Source organism: Vombatus ursinus, unplaced genomic scaffold (genome assembly GCF_900497805.2).
Source record: "Vombatus ursinus unplaced genomic scaffold, bare-nosed wombat genome assembly UNPS02014959.1, whole genome shotgun sequence".
Classification (NCBI taxonomy): domain Eukaryota; kingdom Metazoa; phylum Chordata; class Mammalia; order Diprotodontia; family Vombatidae; genus Vombatus; species Vombatus ursinus.
In genome coordinates this window covers 7,495,480-7,515,340 of record NW_020954737.1, presented here as the reverse complement: position 1 = coordinate 7,515,340, position 19,861 = coordinate 7,495,480, and the positions used below count along the sequence as shown (strand labels likewise).

General features: G+C 36.0%; 1 protein-coding gene across 5 annotated transcripts in view; it reads left to right on the top strand.

Annotated features, from left to right (window-relative positions):
• Positions 1-19,861, top strand: part of LRCH3 (leucine rich repeats and calponin homology domain containing 3) — a 160,344-nt gene that overhangs the window by 62,935 nt on the left and 77,548 nt on the right. For all 5 annotated transcript variants that reach the window (XM_027845198.1, XM_027845196.1, XM_027845197.1 and 2 more), the window contains exons 2-3: positions 7,361-7,505; positions 15,909-16,035. In XM_027845198.1, coding sequence (XP_027700999.1) covers positions 7,361-7,505; positions 15,909-16,035 — 272 coding nt within the window. The remainder of the gene's footprint in view (positions 1-7,360; positions 7,506-15,908; positions 16,036-19,861) is intronic.

Genomic DNA, 19,861 nt, shown 5'->3' with positions numbered 1-19,861 from the left:
GATAGGAATTTGCCATTCAACTGCAGGAAAAAAAAGGATTACAAAAAGAGTTTCTTGATTGTGTTTGAACAAATCCTGAGGGGTATCTTTTTTATTTAACAGTAAAATTGTAGTAGTAGTAGTAGTAGTATATTAGATAGTGTTCCTTTTCTTGAGGGAGGGAATGTGGTTGTCCAAAACTTTTCTTCACATCATATTTAATTTAATAGTTTGGAGACAGTGGTCTGAGTTTAAAATCTATATGGTTAATGGAAATTTAAGTTATAGTGAGGGTTACCCACTTAGCCGCCTCTTGTATCATCATAGAATGCATTTGAGGATTAATGTTTTTAAAAGTGTATGTCCAAGAAATAATTTGGATTTAATCTCTCATATTTAGCAAGAAAAGCATTTTGAAATGGATTTTTTAAAAAAACACAATTATTTTGTTTCAAGAAGTTTGATAACAAATTATCAGCTATCTCTCCTATTCCTTAGTGTTAGCCTTAGGTGAGTTAATATCCTTTCATCTGTTTTGTTTATAATATATCAATGGCACAAAGGAGAATGCACATAAAATTGGAGGGCAGGTTGGTTACTTGTTGATTTAGAGTGTAATCACATTCATCCTTTTCAATTCCTCATCTTTCTTTCATGCAGCAGTTTGCTTCCGTTTGTCAGCCAAAAAATAATCCTAATTTGATGACTGGTAAAATTTATAAGTAGTGTAGATGCTATGCCTGTGTTATGGGAAAGGAAAGTTACAAGATTTGAAATAAACAATTATAAAGCCTTTGAAATAAGCCCTTAAGAATCTTTTCATAAGAGTTATCCACACCTTCTAATTAAATCTGCTTTTTCTCAGGCTTCAGCATCCACTATTCAATATAGAAAGATATTATTTTTTTTATTCTGTTTTATTGTTTTGTGTTGTTTGTTTTATTTTGTTTGTTTTTGGAGAGGCAGTTGGGGTTAAGTGACTTGCCCAGGGTCGCACAGCTAGTATCAAGTGTCTGAGGCCAGCTTTGAACTCAGATCCTCCTTACCCCAGAGCTGGTGCTCTATCCGCTGTGCCACCTTGCTGCCACTAAAGGCAGTCCCTGCTCTTTTTGTTTGTTTGTTTTTTGTCTTTTTTATGAGGTAGCTGGGGTTATGTGACTTGCCTAGGGTCACATAGCTAGTAAGTATCATATGTCACAGGTCACATTTGAACTCAGGTCTTCTTGACTCCAGGGCTGGTGCTGTATCCACTGTGCCACCTAGCAGCCCTACTGTTTTGTTTTTATTGTAGCATTCCTTTTACTTTACATTGTAAAATTTTAGAAGCAAGATGTTTCAGCAACGTTTGGGGCTAAATTTATTTTTGTGGGTTAACTTGAATCTATTGTTTCCATGAGAAAACATCATTTAGATTTGAAATATGTCAGAATTGTGAAGTGCAAGCTCTTTGTAAGTTAGGGAACTTGTTATACTCAGTATTCAGCAAAGATTAAGCATCTGCTTTGTTTATTACACTGTGATCAATCTAGGCTAGTTGTAATTCATTTTACATATGGCCAAATTTCACTCCTTTGCTCTCATTTCCTTCAAAGTTGAAATGGTAATGCTTACAGATCACCTTTATCTTGCTATCATCCAGAGCAGTGGTCTGATTTCCATATGTGATGCCTCTGCCCACCCAGTTACTATCTGAGTGGGTCCACTACAAATTTATATTATACAACTTCAAATGGGCTCTCACAGCTGCTAGAAAATCATTCATTGTATTTAAGGGATTTTGCAATGGTGCAAAATCTTTGGCAACACATTGGATATGGGGTGTGTGTATGGGGGAAATATATTTTGATAATGTGCAGACCTACTGATTATTTGTGTGGATTATATTTCTTGTCCTGCAACTTGGCTGAAATTTTTTTTTTCAGTTAATGTTTTAATGGACTCTCAGGAGTTCTATATAAACCATTATGTCATTTCAAGAGTTATAGCTTTGGGGCAGCTAGGTGGTGCCCTTGCGGTCAGGAGGACCTGAATTCAAATCCGGCCTCAGATACTTGCCACTTATTAGCTGTGTGACCCTGGGCAAGTCACTTAATCCTGATTGCCTCACCAAAATGTAAAAATTAAAAAAAAATTACAAAGGAAGAGTGATAGCTTTGTTTGTTCCTTGCCTATGATTATTTCCCCCATTTCTTTTTCTTGTCTTATTTGTATAGCTAGCATTTCCAGAAGTATATCAAATTAGTAGACATCCTTGCTTTACCCTGATCTTATTGGAACAAATTCTGGATTATTCCTATTCAATATAATGCTGAATTTTTATTTTATTCTATTTTATTTTAATTTATTTTGATTTATCAACAATCACTTCCATAAGCTTTTGAGTTTTAAATTTTTCTCCTCCTCCCTCCCCAAGACAGCGTGCAATCTTATATAGGCGATACATATACATTTCTATTAAACATATTTTCACATTAGTGATGTTGTAAGTAAGAATTAGAACCAATAGGAGGAACCACCAGAAAGAGGAAACAAAACATAAGAGAAGAAAAAAAAATAGCAAATAGTATGCTTCAATCTGCATTCAAACTCCATAGCTCTTTGGATGTGGATAGCATTTGCCATCACGAGGCCTTTGGAGATTTCTTAGATCCTTGCATTGCTGAGAAGTGCTAAGTCTATCGATATTAGTCATCACACAACTTGGCTGTTATTGTGTACAACGTTCTCTTGGTTCTTCTCACTTCACTCAGCATCAGTCCATACAAGTCTTTCCAGGTTTTTCTCAAGTCTGCCTGCTCATCGTTTCTTATAACATAATAGTATTCCATTACATTCATATACCACAATTTGTTCAGCCATTCCCCAATTGATGGGCATCCTCTCAATTTCCAATTCTTTGCCACCACTAAAAGAGCTGCTATAAATATTTTTGTACATGTGGGTCCCTTTCCCATTTTTTATGATCTCTTTGAGATACAGCCCTAGAAATGCTATTGTTGGGTCAAAGGCGATGCACATTTTTATAGCCCTTTGGGCATAGTTCCACATTGCTCTCCAAAATGGTTGGATCAGTTTACAACTCCACCAGCAATGCATGAGTGTTCCAATTTTCCCACATCTTCTCCAACATTTATCATTTTCCTGTTTTGTCATGTTGGCCAATCTGATAGGTATGATATGGTACCTCAGAGTTGTTTTGATTTGCATTTCTGTAATCAGTAATGATTTAGAGCATTTTTTTCATGTGACTATAGATAGCTTTAATTTCTTCATCTGAAAACTGCCTGTTCATATCTTTTGACCATTTATCATTTGGGGAATGACTTGTACTCTGAATTTTTATTTTAAATGGATATTATTCAAGTTATTACTGAAAAATCTATTTATCCTATATTTTTTAGTATTTTTAGCACAAATAGATGCTGTATTTTGTCAGAAATTTTTCTAAATCATTTGATAGTCCTATGGGTGCTTTATTTGTTGTTGTTCTTATTCTAATCTATTATATTTATCATTTTTTAATTGAACCAACTCTTCATTCCTGGTATAAATCCATCCTGGCTATAGTGTATAATTTTTTTTCTCTTGTTTTTATAGTCTCTTTGTTACTATTCTTTTATTTAAAATTTTTGCATAATTATTCATTTACTTGGCTTTCTAAAAATTCCTTTAAAACAAGGAAGTCATTCATTGACATGGAACTTTTTTTTAAAATTTTAGCGTTTGGGTTAACCTAAGAATATATTCTGGGTTTCTCTTTTAAATCATAGAAGATTTTTCATTATGCTATTTGATCAAAATTTTCTTGATCTGTCCATTGAGTTTCTCCTTCAAGAAGCATGGACAAAAAGCCCCAAGAATTCCATCAGTATTCTCTCTATGACCTGTGATCCAAATATCTAATGAATGCATTCAATTAATTCATGAATTCATGCTATTGTTGAAGCTCATATAATTAATAGAGGAAAAATTGACTACTGTCAAAATACAGCTCAATCTGAAAAAAAATCCCAAACCTCTAATTAGAAGCCCTATTTTTAAAATTAGATCACTTGTTAACTAGTTATTTTGAAATTCATTTCCAAAAAAGTTGTATGGAAAAGAAAAATACTAAGTATAGAGAGAAGTCTTATAAACATATTTATTTTGCTATCAGTTTTTTCCTCAAGATATAAATCATATTTTTCTGCGCTTTAAAGCTGATTTAGTTGTACTGGTTAACATATCAGTATTTGAAGCAGATAAAGTATATGATATGCCTTGTTATTTTAAAATGTGCCATGATTATTTTAATCTTTTGGCTCCATCTGCTCTGATTTGCTACTTTTTAAAATTAACTTGATTTCCTTCTCTTTCATCAGATTGATGTCATTTTTTTGGTCAAACTGGCAATATAATTCTTTTTTGCCATATTTTATATTAATATAAGGACATTAAAATAATTTTTGCTTGTTTTGAATTGCTTTAATTACATAAATACTTTTTCTAATATAAGAATAAAAGGAGATTTAGAATTCTCTGCTATATTCTGTCATATACTTTCGCATCTCATCCTAGTTAAAAAAAAATCTAACATTTCAATCTAACATCCATCTGATCTTTAGTTGAATGTTTAGCTATAACTGTTTCCTGTGGTAAACTTTTTTTAAAAGAAGAGATAATTGTTTATTTTTTAAAGTAGTTTCAGAAGTAAAAAATTTTAGTATGTTTTGTTTTAATGGAAATATATCATGTGTCAGGCCTCAGCAGCAATAGAGTAGGCAAAATTAGAGACCCCAGCAGAGTAGATACTGGCATGGGCAGTGGCAGTGGCAAACCTAGTCTAACTCTCTGCTTACTGTAATCTATTTGGTCCTTCTACATTGCTTCCTGTAGGACATCCAGTGGTCATTGGACAGCTCCTCCCTAGGGAGCAATTAGAGGACCAAAGGGTGGCATTCTTGGAAAGTGGCTTATTCTCAGGCAGAAAGGAAAAGGTAACAAATGTCTACCCAGTTTCCACAAAAGTAGGGTGACAGTCCCTCAGAGGGGGAAAAGACTTGTTATTCATTTCCACCCCCCTTATCCCCAAGGGGCTTTCAGGAAGGGAAGTGGGCCAACCAACACTTAGTGAGTAAAGGGCAGTTCTGCTAATCTATCAGTGACCTTTTCAAGAAGCATCATCTTTAATGTAGCCCTGCTGTTCCTGATACTTTTGTGGCTCAAGTTCACATCTTTATATTGAGAGACCCATTGTGAACTGCAAAGATTTGGCATCACCTACCACATAGACCAGATTCTTTAGATTTAAGACTCAGTCCTTTTCCAAGGTTAGGCAAAGCTTTGGTTTTTTGGTCTTGTTTTTCCTGTGTGCAAGTCACGCCTTCAGGGGATTATTAAATTGTTTTGTTGTGCTTTGCTTTAACTTTCTTTCTGAATTTTTCTTTTCCTTCTTTAGTGATACTTATATTAGATTTTTTGCATCTGTGAGTTCAGAGTTGACCAGTAATAACTCTAAAATCATTTAGGTGATAAAAGGTCTTACTAGAACAAGGGTGTCAAACTCAGGGTCCCCAATACTCTTGAGTGCAGCCCAAACCAAATAAAAATGTAATTGAGAAATATTTAACAAATTAAATAAAAATACAGTAAGTATAAGTAAGGTTAATTTTTGGTTTTCTAAATAATTATGCTGCCCTTGGGGATCCAAGATTTTATGTGTTTCAGTTTGATTTTTGACAACACTGCTGTACAAGAACTTAAAGACCTTATTTACCATCAAGTAATTAGTGTATAGTGGGAGCAGTATCTGAACTCCATTCCCTACTCTCATGCAAGTTTTGTTTTTGTTCAGTTGTTTTCAATTGTGTCCAACTCTTTGTGACCTCATTTGGGATTTTCTTGGCAACAATACAGGAGTGGTTTGCCATTTCCTTTTCCAGCTCATTTTGCTGCCCCATTCCATGCAAGTTAGGTTAGTTTTGCTTTTGTTTGTCTCCAGGGACTAAAGGCTGTGGCTTTTGACATCACTTCCTGGTTGCACTAGTATAAAACAACCATGAGAAATTGTTGCCTGATTTGATGACCTGGCTGGCTGACCAAAACAAGCATCTTAAAAGACAGAAGGGCTTCACTTAGCTAAGTCAAATCAGAGTGTCCTCTGTTTGAATGTCCTTTGCTTGTTATAGCTAAGTAAATCTCCTTTTGTTAAACTGTTGAATAACTTACAAGTGTATCATTTCAACCCAATATCGAACCTAAACCACCAGGATACTGCCTAAGTCAGTCCAATCCAGTATAAAACTCTCTGTAACAATAATTCACAATTTCATGTCATCTTTTTTCTTCTTGTATGTGTGAATTTTTTTATGATTAAATTCATTTAAAAAAATTGAATAGGTATGAATTCCAAGGTAATTACTGTTCTTGAGAGTTCATAAGTCTGTCAGAATATCTGGAGAAATTGGAGGGGGCATTTCTCTAAATGTTTTTTGAGTGGTTTGGAGACTTTGGAGAAGCACATTTTTTGTGTGGGCTACAAAAAAGTATTTTCCAAGGGTTCCTTAAAATTGAATGATAATTTTGGCAGTGACTAATGTCAACTTCAGTGGAACTACCACTTCTTGGTAGAGAAGGTGGTGAACTATAGTAGTAGGATAGCAATCGCTAATAGCTAGCATTTATATTGTGTTTAAAGATTTGAAAAGAGTTTTTATATCTGTTAATCTCATTTGTTCCTCACAACTCTGAGATAATGCTGTTATCCCCATTTTAGAAATGGAGAAACTAAAACTGAAGTTAAATGACTTACTTAGGATGACACATAGCTCAACATAGCTAAGCCAGATTTTGAATCCCCCTATTCCTGGCTTGCAAGCCCATCATTTTATATTGACTGCACCACCTGACCTTTGAGGCGTTCATTTTCAGTTATGCGTGATGGTTTAGTTGGTTGTTGGTGAATTTACCAGTAGTTAAAAAAAAAAAATGGCACTATGTGGGATTACTTATGTTAAAGTCATTAAGACCATTTTTAGGGGCAACTAGGTGGCACAGTGGATAGAATACCGGTGCTGGAGTCAGGAGGACCTGAGTTCTAATCCAGCCTCGGACACATAACACTCACTAGCTGTGTGACTCTGGCCAAGTCACTTAACCCCAATTGCCTCACCCAAAAAAAAAAAAAGACCATTTTTATAGTTAGTATAAAATTTGTAAGCTTTGGCAAATTCTGTCAATTAACAAATATTTATTGAGTGCCTTCAATACTTAAAGCACTGTGAATGAGATATGTATGTATGTATGTATATATGTATATGCTCTGGTTTTGTAATTAATACTTAAGCAAAATGAGGACTTGAGAGATTGGTTTCAAGTATTGAGAAATGTGTTTTCCTTTCAGATCTATCAAGGAATCGCCTCTCAGAAATTCCTGCAGAAGCATGCCACTTTGTTTCCCTTGAGAGTCTCAACTTGTATCAAAACTGTATTCGGTATATCCCAGAGGCAATTCTGAATCTACAGGCATTAACATTTCTAAATATCAGGTAAGTATAATAGACTTTTTATCAGTTTTATCACTTAATACTTCTGTTGTTGATTTTCATCTTATAAATCTGTCTTTATTTAACACTACATATGGTACATTGCATGTTGGGTTTGCATCACCTGTGTGTACATCATCTTGTATGTATCAGCAGTACTTCCTGATCTTTCCTGTTTTTCCCTTTTTTTGTCCAGGCAGTATTTAAGCAATAGATTTTTGTATTTTTCTTTTCTCACAATTGACATCAAATGGTATATTACTTTTAAATGGTCACCATAGCCTTAGGTCTCAAATTATTTTTTCAAATATATTTCATCAACTAGAAAGAGGTCTGAGATTATAGCTCTCATATCTACATGTGTAGCTTGATTCTTATTTATCTTTGGATGTGAAGATTAATGTACACAAGAAATGCTGCTAGGTAATAAGGATATATAAGACGGTGCCTGTTTTTATGATTAATAGGCACATAGATAGGAATTAAAATTAACCAGTTTTCAACTTCTGGACTTAGAAATTTTAACTCACGTTAATAGTACAGGATTTCTTTTTTTGTTCCTTTAAAAAGTAAAGAGAGGTAGCATGGCACAATGGCTAGAGAATCATCCTCAAAGCCAAGAAAATTTGGGTTCCTGTCTTGCCTGTAACCCATACTAGCAGTGTGGCCTCAGGCAAGTCAACCTCTCAGTGCTCTAGGCAAATCTCTAAGACTATAAATTGCAGAAAAATGCTGGCCTGGACTGGCTGCAGGAATTTCCTTACCTGGGAGTTCCGTATCCTAATCAAATCATAAGTTGAGGCCCTATCCCTATATACAGCAGTAAACATCAATATGACCAGTTAAACTTGCTTGGCAACTATTTATTTACATAAAGGAATTTCATTGCAAAAAATGTCATAATTTTTCTGAACTGCCTTTTTTTTTTTTACTTTACATTATTTAATACAGGTCCTTGCAAGTTTCTTTATATTCCTAATCTTTTTATTAATTAGTTTATTTTGATTCATCAACAATCATTTCCATAAGCTTTTGAGTTTTCAGTTTTTCTCCTTCTCCTTCCCCAAGATGGCGTGCAATCTGATATAGGCTATACATATACATTTCTATTAAACATATCTTCACATTAGTGATGTTGTAAGGAAGAATTAGAACCAGTAGAAGGACCCACAAGAAAGAGGAAACAAAACAAAACAGAAGGGGAAAAAAAAGAGCAAATTGTATGCTTTGATCTACATTCAAACTCCATAATTCTTTCTGTGGATGTGGATAGCATTTTCCATTATGAGACCTTTGGAGATGTCTTAGATCCTTGCATTGCTGAGAAGTGCTAAGTCTGTCGATATTAGTCATCACACAACTTGGCTGTTATTGTGTACAACGTTCTCTTGGTTCTTCTCACTTCACTCAGCGTCAGTCCATACAAATCTTTCCAGGTTTTTCTGAAGTCTGCCTGGTCATCTTTTCTTATAGCACAGTAGTATTTCATTACATTCATATACCACAACTTGTTCAACCATTCCCCAATTGAGGGGCATCCCCTCAGTTTCCAGTTCTTTGCCACCACGAAAAGAGCTGCTATAAATATTTTTGTATATGTGAGTATTTTTCCATTTTTTATGATCTCTTTGGGATATAGACCTAGTAGTGGTATTATTAGATCAAAGGGTAGGCACAGTTTTATAGCACTTTGGGCATAGTTTCGAATTGTTCTCCAGAATGGTTGAATCAGTTCACAACTCCACCAGCAATGCATTAGTGTTCCCATTTTTCCACATCTTCTCCAACATTTATCATTTTCCTGTTTTGTCATGTTGACCAATCTGATAGGTGTAATGTGGTACCTCAGAGTTGTTTTGATTTGCGTTTCTCTAATCTATAGTGATTTAGACCATTTTTTCATATGACTCTAGATGGCTTTAATTTCTTCATCTGAAAACTGTCTGTTCATATCTTTTGACCATTTATCAATTGAGGAATGACTTATTCTTAGAAATTTGACTTAATTCTCTATATATTTTAGGAATGAGGCCCTTATCAGACACATTGGTTGAAAAAATTCTTTCCCAGTTTTCTACTTCCTCCTAATCTTGGTTGCATTGGCTTTGTTTGTGCAAAAACTTTTCAATTTAATGTAATCAAAATTATCCATTTTGCATTTCCTAATGTTCTCTATCTCCTGTTTGGTCATGAATTCTTCTGTTCTCCATAAATCTGATAGGTAAACTATTCCTTGCTCTCCCAGTTTGCTTAGAGTATCAGCTTTTATATCTAAATCATGAACCCATTTTTACTTTATTTTGGTATATGGTGTGAGATTTTGGCCTATGCCTAGTTTCTGCCATAATCTTTTCCAGTTTTCCCAGCAGTTTTTTCCAAAGAAGCTGGGGTCTTTGGGTTTATCAAATAATAGATTATTATAGTCATTGAGTACTATGTCTTGCTTATTTAACCTATTCCACTGATCCACCCCTTTATTTCTTAGTCAATACCAAGCAGTTTTGATGATTGCTGCTTTATAATACAATTTAAGGTCTGGAATAGCTAGGCCACCTTCCCCTGCATTTCTTTTCATTAGTTCCCTGGCTTTTTGTTATTCCAAATAAATCTTGTTATTATTTTTTCTAGTTCTATAAAATAATTTTTTGATAGTTTGATTGGTGTGACACTGAATAAGTAAATTAGCTTAGGTAGAATTGTCATTTTTATTATATTAGCTTGGCCTACCCATGAGCCACTGAATATATTCTTAATATTTATTAAGACACACTATATCTTAGCCAGCATAGTGTAGTAGATAGAGAGCTCAACACAGAGTTAGGAAGCCTTGGGTTCATGTCCTACCTCTGACACATGCTGGGTGACCTTGGTAAAGTCACCTAACCTCTCATTTGCCAGACTGTAAGATGCAGAGAAAGTAGCAATTGCCTCTCACAGGACAAGCATGCCAGCTTAGCTGAAGCAGCAAGGACACACTGAGGAATAGATAGGAGGCAGCATATGCCAAGAGAATCAAACTACTACCACCACTACCTTGACTACCATCTCCTCTCAGACTCCGATGGAGACAACCAGGATCTCAAGTCCAACAGCCTTGGGATTAACAGTGTCTCCAAAACCACCAGACCTGCTTCCACGCCAGGCTCCACAGACCCCTTTGAGGGGAGAAATCATTGAGGAAAAGAGGGCCCACTTTTTCCTCCTTTCTCATTAGCACCTGCAGTAAATGCCAACCAAATGCCATCCCCAGACAGATGAGCATAAGAGCCCTGGAAGTTGCAGTACCCACCAGATCACTGGTACTACTGCTAATTCAGCTCTCAAAGCCATCATCTGGGGCAGCAGCTACTGCAAGAGAAGGGGCTATTCATTCCTGCCAACTGCCATTCATAGGGCACACAGCCCAGCCTAGCTAAAGCATCAAGGCACCCTGAAGGAAAGACAGGAGGCAGCATATGCCAGGCAAGTCAGACCACGACTAGCACCTCGACCACCACCTCAGACCCTGATGGAGACAGCTCAGGAACCTGAGATGCAGCTAGGTGGCAGAGTGGATAGTGCTGAGCCTGAGGTCAGAACAACCTGAATTCAAATCTGGCCCTAATACACATACTATCTGTGACCATAGGGCAAGTCATTTAACCTTTGTCTGCCTCACTTTCCTCATTTGTAAAATAGTACCTATCTCCCAAGTTATTGTGAGGATCCAGTGGGATAAGAGTTGTAAGTTTAGGAGGCAATCCCTGTGGAGATACAGACTGGAAGCTGCTCCTGAAGGTACAGCTATCAAAAACCCAGGAAAGAAAATGCTAGTCAGCAGAGTCCGTAGTCTTTGCTTGAACTGCTTCCACTGCTAGGCTGGCCTGCCAGTCTAAATCCAGATTCCAAACTGGCTTGCTCTGTTATTCAAGAACTACAGGGAATGACTGCATCTTTTCAGCTAAACCTAATTGTATGTAGTGTCATATTTCACCTAGTGGCTTTCACTTTCTAAATTAATTAAATGCTTCACTTTATTTAGTGCCTCTCATTGATTATTTGGTTCAATAGCAGTGTTCTCAAACCTGATAAAGGTATCAGGATATAGATTGTTTTGTTAATTATTGTAAATGGTGTAGGAATGACTGATTCCACATTTTTTGTGGAACCACTCACTACTTTTCTGTGACCTTGAGGATGTCATGTATAATCTTCTTGGGCTTCAGTTTCCTCATCTGTACAATGAAGGTGTTAGATTAAGTGACCTCTTGCTATGAATGACTTCCTTTCTTTCTTTTTCTACTCCCTCTGATGCTACCTTAGTCCAAGTCCTTATGTCTTTTTTCTCCTCATAATTGGTCTTTTAGCTTGGGGTGGGGAGGCGGGGCTGGAGTATGGAGAGAGAAGATTAAAGAAGAGAGGTATGGGAGTAATTGTAGAAGGAGTGAGGGGAGTCTCTCTACCTCTGATTTTTGCTTTTTCTAGTCTATCCACCATAGCAGTGCCAAATCAATTTTCATAAAACGTTGCTTTCTTTGTCCCACTTCCTTGCTCAGAAATCTTAATGGCTCCCTACTATTTATAGGATAAAATTCATATTCCTTAGCCCAACATTCAGTATCATTCAGAGCCAGCTCCTCTCCTACCTTTCTAGTCCTATCTCCCACAATTTTGCTATATGAATCCCATGATACACCCATACTAATGTGCTCCTGTGTCTAGAACATACTTTATGCTTTCCTGTCTCTGTGCTTTTACTCAGTCCATTTTCCTCACCCTCTCCCTTTTCAGATCTACTCTCTACTTTAAAGCTTTTATTTACTAATCTACCATAGAACTCCTATGCACTCATTGTCTGTACAGCTTTGTGATTGAGGTTCTTCTCTTTAAAAAAAATTTTAGAAACAAGAGGGTCTTCCTCTCTCACGAGGGCCAGAAGTACCACTTATCGGCCTGATTGTGGTGACACAGAAAGAAACTTTAACTGCCTTTGTTTCTCCAGCCTGGTTGGTTTTCCCCTCCCTAAGCAGCCTGATGGCTCTTCTTTCCTGAAGGCTCAACATATTATTACTACATTTAGTGTAGACATTTAATCAGCTTCAAAACCCTACTACAGCTCAGAAATCTAGAACTGAAGGGATCTGTCAAACTAAGCTCACAAACATTTATTAATTACCTGGAATGTGCCAGGCACTGGCTAAGCACCAGGGATACAAGTTGGAAAGGCAAAAAACAGTCCCTGCTCTCAAGAAATTGAAAGGAGAAGGAAATAATGGGGGAGACAGCATGCAAACAAGGTCTATACAGGATAAATCGGGAATGATTTCAGAGGGAAGGCACAGAGATTAAAGAGACCTAGGAAAGGCTTCTTACTGAAGATGGGGCTTGAAGAGAGGCAGGGAAGCTAAGAGGTGGAAAGTGAGAGATGGAGATGAAGAGAGACAGAGGTCTAGGCACGGGAGACAGCCAGTGAAAATGCCTGGTCAGGCATGGAGATGAGGCCAGAGTCACTGCCTCAACAGAGCCTTGGCATCAAGGACTACACATGTTTGTCAGCACACACACAGCTACTTGTTATTCTCTTAAACAATCCTTTATTGTTTGATTTATCAGCTTGTTGGCTTCATCTCTTCCTCTACCTCATCAGCTACTTCAGATCAAGTTGTCATAATTCTTTACTCCTTATAGCACTTAACAGTTTCTTCCACATCTGAGGGAATGAATGACTCAAAAATAGTTGATTTGCTTTTGGAGATAGAGCTAGCTGGACAACTGTTTTTGGTATGTGGTTAAAAGCAGAAGAGGTCAAGAAAATAGCTAGTAAGTTTTATTCATACAGGTGAATATTTTACAGGCAACACGAAGAGCAGCTTTAAGGTACCATGGTATCTAGGGAAAAATTTTTTAAATGAAATTGATATTCAATTCAGTTAAGTTCATCAAGCATCGTTTTAGTGCTCTTGTGTATGAAACTGAGGCACTGGAAATATAAAGACAAAACAATGACAGCCCCTGCCTTTAGGGTGTGGTGATTAAAAAGGTTCAAGAGTCATACTTCCTGGGTAGTTTAATAATTTTGTTTATAAGGCCAGCACATTTATTAATAAAAGAATGGTCATTTGCCCTTCTCTCTTAGACCAAAGTCAGTCATGGTGGTGGGCTTACAGCTTATATACCCTTCAAAGAATAGGTGTTCCCCAAAGTGGGACTCAATCCTGATTGATTAACAATTAATAAAAGAACAAATATTACAATGAGGGGCTGAGAGTGACATCATGTCCCCCTTGGACGGAGACACTATCTCTCTATACTCAGAACACCCCTAACCTTGGGCAGTCTACTCAAGCCATCCAAGCTTGAGCAGAACATAATGGCTATTCTACCATGAAAGTTAGTCCAGTCTCATTATCAGCAATGTTCTTCAAGAAATTGAACTTTTTTAATATCAGGACTTTAGAAAAAGAGGGAAACCCTGGATCTCCCCAAATCATTGGTTATTAATAATCATTTCTCCTAGGGGGCTTATGTTTTAGTGAGGGGAGATAATATATGACATGAACGTAGATAAGTAAATACAAGATCTTTTAAAGAGGGAGAATGCACCACCAACAAGGAGGATTACGGCAGGCTTCCTATAATAGGTGACACCTGAACTAAGCCCTGAAGGAGGATAAGAGTTCGAAGAGGTGGATGAGTGAATGCATACCAGGCAGGGAGGTGAGGGAAGAGGGAAGGAACCTGTGCAAAAGGATGGAAATGAGAGATGGATGATGACTTCTGGGAACTGTTAAGAGACTGGTTTAACTGGAACATTGAGTGCCTTTTGAGGCGATAGTGTGAATAAGGCTAGAAAGGTAGATTGGAGCCAGGATTTTTAGCTGAAAGTATTTTAAACTGAGAAGTTTGTATTTTATTTTGAAAGAAATAGAAAGCCATTGAAGATTCTTGAACCAGGGAATGACATCAGACCTTTGCTTTAAGGATGATTATTTTGGCGGATATGTGGAGACCAGTTAGGATGCAGTTGCAGTGGTCCAGGCAAGAGTTGAGTGAATTCATTCAGGAAATATTTATTATAATGAGAGCCTGTACCAGATTGCCAGCCATGTGAATAGAGAGAAAGGGGTAGATGAAAAAGATATAGAGTTTAGATTATATTTTGCAATTGATGGAATGTGATGGAGGAAGGAATGTAAAAAGTTGAGGATGACTCTAAGGTTGTGAATTTGAGTCATTGGAAGGACATTATTTCTCAATAGAAATGGAGGAGAGTGGGCAATTTCTTTCTTTCTCTCTCTCTCTCTCTCTCTCTCTCTCTTTCTCTTTCTCTCTCTCTTTCTCTCTCTCTCTCTCTCTCTCCCTTTCCCCCCTTTCTCTCTCTCTCCTTCCCTCCCTCCCTCCTTCCCCTTCTCTTTCGTTTGAGGGGGTGATAGAAGAAATAATGAGTTTTGTTGAGTCCAAGCTGCTTAGGGACATCTAGGAGATATTCAGCAGATGTTAGGTAATGGAGGGCTGAAGCTCAAAAGCAGTAGTTATGTAGACTTGTGAGTTTTCCACTTGCAGAAAGCAGCTGAACCCTTAGGAGTTGGTGAGATCACTTAGAGATTGCATAGAGAGAAAATAGCAGAATGTCCAAAACAGAGTGTGTAGGAACACCCACGTTTGATGGGCAGGAGATGTCCTCTCTTTGAAGGAGTAGTGAGACAACTGGGAGCAAAATCAGGAGAGAGCATTGTCACCAGAACCCAAGGAAGAAAGAATGTTCAGGTGGAAGGGAGTGATTAATAGTGTTAAAAACTGAAGAGAAGTCAAGTATTATGAATATTAGGGAAAAGGCTGTAAGAATGAACAGATAGGAGAACACCATTTTGCAAGTAATGAGCAGTTTGCTTCCTAAGAAGCCAAATTTCAAGAATTTTAGAAGTGAGTGAGAGTTGATAGCTTTTTCTTGAAGGTTGGCTTTGAAAAACAGGAGAGATTATAGAACAGTAGCCTGAGAGAGTCATAAAGGCATAAAGGTTTGTTTCATTCTCTGTACCTGTATCCTCAGAGCCTTGTTATGTAATAAAAACCTAATAAATACTTAATTGATTTTTTAGAAATTTAATTGATTAATTTTAAATTTAAAAAATCAAATTCAAATTTAATTTTAAAATTAATTGATGTAATTCAAAATCTGGCCATGTTTGTAGGCAGCAGGGTAGAAGCAGTAAAGATGTTGGAGATAAAAGTGTGAAAAGAAATTAAAATTCTTTGTCAGTTAGCTGATAATGCATGTATATTTACTGATAAAGCATTTACTTTTTAAAAGTGCCCATATGGGAACTGTGCATCTTATGTTTAGTATATATTATTGAATTCTGGATGTGAAATATTTTTCCCTCAGTGGTCTTCTCTGACCGCTTCCTCTTTTTCTTTCTCATTTAGTCGGAACCAGCTTTCAACATTGCCAGTACATATGTGTAATCTCCCACTGAAAGTCTTGATTGCCAGTAACAATAAATTGGTCTCTCTTCCTGAAGAAATTGGACATCTCAGAAACTTGACAGAGCTTGTAAGTTAATACCTAATTTTGATTGTGAAATCTATGTATGCTGTTCTTTATATGTGAAAATTATCCATCAGGAAAACATGTACCTTTGGGTTTCATTTTCAGTATTCATGATAGGTTTTGTACCAATCCAACCTTCTTTATTCTTTCTTTTTGTGACAAATAATAGATTTTTTTGAGATCATAGGCTAGAATGAGGGCCATCAAAAGAACAAGAAGGGAACTGGATTGCTGGTGGGATCATAAAATTACAGATTTAGAGCTGGAAGGAAATTTTAAAAGTCATCTCTTCCATCCTGCTTATTTTACAGTGGAGGAAACTGAGGTTGGGAAAAGTTCCCAAGGCCATACCAGATAGTGCATAACAGAGACAGGATTTGAAACTAAGTCCACCACTCTTGGGTCTGTCCTTCATTAAATCTACGCTCTAACCTAATGGTTTAGATTTTTATGAGTTTTGTGAATTTAACAGTTTTCATTTTCAAACACTGAGTTTGCCACTAATATGTAAAATTCTTTAATATCAGTTAGCTCAAGGGCCCTCGTTGTAGTCTATGGCACTCTGGTGAAGCCTGTGGACTCCTCAGAATTTTTTAAATGCATAAAACAAAATACATGGGAATACAAAGGAAGCCAATTATGTTGAAATACAGTTATCAAAACCCCTAATTTAGATAAAGGATTTTGGCTCACTGTTATGACAGAATGGACCAATTATTGTCAGCCCAAGGTAGGAAGACTTTAGTTCATAACCAAACTATGTAGCTTTATAAGTCTTGTTACTCTAAGCAAGTAACTTAACCATTCTGAGCTTCAGTTTTGTCATTTATAAAGCACGTATAACAGTATTTGTATCTACCTCACAGGGCTATCAAGAGAATCAAATGAGATCATATATTTAAAGCCCTTTGCAAACCTTCAAGCTCTACAGAAATATCAGTGGTTAAACTCTTTCACGGTGTAGTTGGAGAACAAAACAAAAAACATGTTTCTCATCAAAAAGCAGGGCAGCAAGGTGGCACATTGGATAGAGTGCCAGGCTTGGAGTCAGGAAGACCTGAGTTCAAATCCAGCCCCAGACACTTAACTATTTGTATAATCCTGAGCAAGTCACTTGACCATATTTGCCTCAGTTTCCTCATCTGTAAAATGAGCTGGAGAAGGAAATGGCAGACCACTCCAATATCTTTGCCAAGAAAATTCCACATGGAGAAATGAAGAGTCAGACATGACTGAAACAACTGAACAACAACAGCAAAAAGCATTTTGTAAATATGAGCTTTTTTTTTTTCACTAGTCAGAGCTTTTCCCAGTTTAAATATGGCTGGATTTTTTCAGTGTTCACTAAATTTTTGTACCACCTCTGTTCCTTTTAAAGCATCTATACACATTCCTGAACTGACATTACAATCATAAGCTGGAATGAAATTGAGTCTACTTGTACTTGAAGAAATGTTGAATATAATGAGCAACATAATAGTTAGATCGTAATTAGCTCACATATTTTGAGTTAGGTTCAGAAAGTGTGAACGCATTCCTACCTTGGGCTGACAATAATTGGTCCATTCTGTCATAACAGTGAGCCAAAATCCTTTATCTAAATTAGGGGTTTTGATAACTGTATTTCAACATAATTGGCTTCCTTTGTATTCCCATGTATTTTGTTTTATGCATTTAAAAAATTCTGAGGAGTCCACAGAAATTGGAAAGAAAATGTGTAACCCATATGAAATCTAGTTCCATGTTCTTAGGGCTGATTCTGTATGAAAGAATTTGTTACAAAAGTTATCAAACATCTTTTTAGAAGTTGGCTTGACAATGTATGTTGGCATTAAAATTGTACATTCTACTACAGTGTGTTATATGTGTCTGATATTTTTATTTTCTATGTAACTTCTGCCATTTACTTGACTTCTGAAAATACTTGAAACAAACATAAGTTTGACAGGAAGACTGAGTCATGCGAATTGTGTCTGTGTTTTGTTCCACATTTATACTTTGTTCACATATTCTGCCGATAAATTAAAATATCTTACCCAACTTTTTTCAATTTATGTATGCTTTAATTACCCATTAGCCACTTTGTGCCTTATTGTGAGGTTAATGAAAATACTGACATCTTACACCTTCTTGGAAATAACTTCTAGTTTCAGAGGGCATAATATAGTCCCATAATTTTTTATGAAGTACTTGAGGTTGCCTCATGGAATGTGAAACCTTGCCTTTTAAAAATATACTCACAGACTTAAATTCACTAAATATTAAAGAGACCAAGTCGAAATATACAATGAATGATGGACATAGAAATACCATTAGAACTCATCTGCCCCAAATCTTTGACTTCATACAGAATTTTACAAAACTGAACTGTTCTAGGCAAATCTTATTTTAAAAGACCTTTAAGGAAAGAGGCTCCCAATCCTCCACTTAGTAATCCTTATATTTTTTATCATTTCCTTAGTGACATGAAACCATTCTTTATAACTAACCTAAGTGCCTTATGTTGCAGTTAAAGATCATTTCTTGATGTTATGTCTTATTTGAAATGAAGATGTTGTCTTGTTAAATTCAGTAAACAACTAAGTGCCTGCCCTACATAGAACACTGCTAGACACTTGAATTCTGTGAACATCTTTTTAAAAACTAAATTTGGTGGTTAGAACATTAAAACACCCAGGTTCCATTTAGATCTTCTCTATTTAGTTGTGTGATCATATTTGACTTCTTTTTTCTCCATTTTCTCTACAGAAAAGTAAAAATAATAGCTACTATCTGAATAATATTGTAAAAGACATTTTAGAGCAAAAACAATTTTAATTAGTTAATTTTAGTTCAACTAAATGAATTTCTTGACAATAAGAATTTTTAAAATACTATCTGTATTAACATGTTATCATTTCACTCATATTGGCTACCATTTCTTTGTGACAGTTTGAAGTTTAATTCACCCAAGTAATTGCCCATGTGGTTCTATCTACTTTCAAAATAATAGTAATATGGATATTCTTTATCAGTCTTATAATCTTCATATGAAGGTGTTTTTAGCACCTTGGGAACCATGCCATTTGCCAAAATTATAGTGGAAGTGATGAATCTGTACTCTAGCTGCTACCCTAGCTTCATGTTGGTGGCAGGTCTCTGATATTTTGTTAACTAATCTGTCAAAAACTTGTTTTTAATTTAGTTTCAATTGTGTTTTCTGCCCTTGTTCCATATGAATCATTTTATTTTCCAATATTCTTTTCAATTTGACTTGTTGAACATTTGTATCAATAAATGATTTTTTTTCTTAAAAACTATCATTATTGCTTTAGCCTTTAGCCTGTTTTTCTTTATATTTCATTACAACAAACTCATTAAAATAGAGTCCTATATAAGATTCTTTTTTGTAACTTCATCTTGCATGCATTTCTGTTAGCATTTTATCTTCTAGGATCTGCTGTTTTTGGCCTTTTTTTCCATATTTAAACAAACTCTTCATCGAAAAAAGCACTCGATTCATTTGGAGTCATAGGACCTGGGACAAGTTTCCAGCTCTGCCTCTTAACTACCATTATAACCTTGGGAAAGTTACTTAATCTCTCTGGGCCTCATTTACCACATCTCGACATCATTTACTTGTCTTGGATGCTTTATGTTAGGTAACCTCTGAAGGTTCCTTCCAACTTTAAGGCTGCAAATACATCCTGTGAATTTTTTGTTTATAAAATTTAAAGCAGATATCTTCAGATTTTTTTAAACTATTCATGAAAATTGATACTATTACTAAAGGTAATGGTAATATATAGTGTTATCAAAAGTAAATACCAGAGCAAACTATGTAAATTAG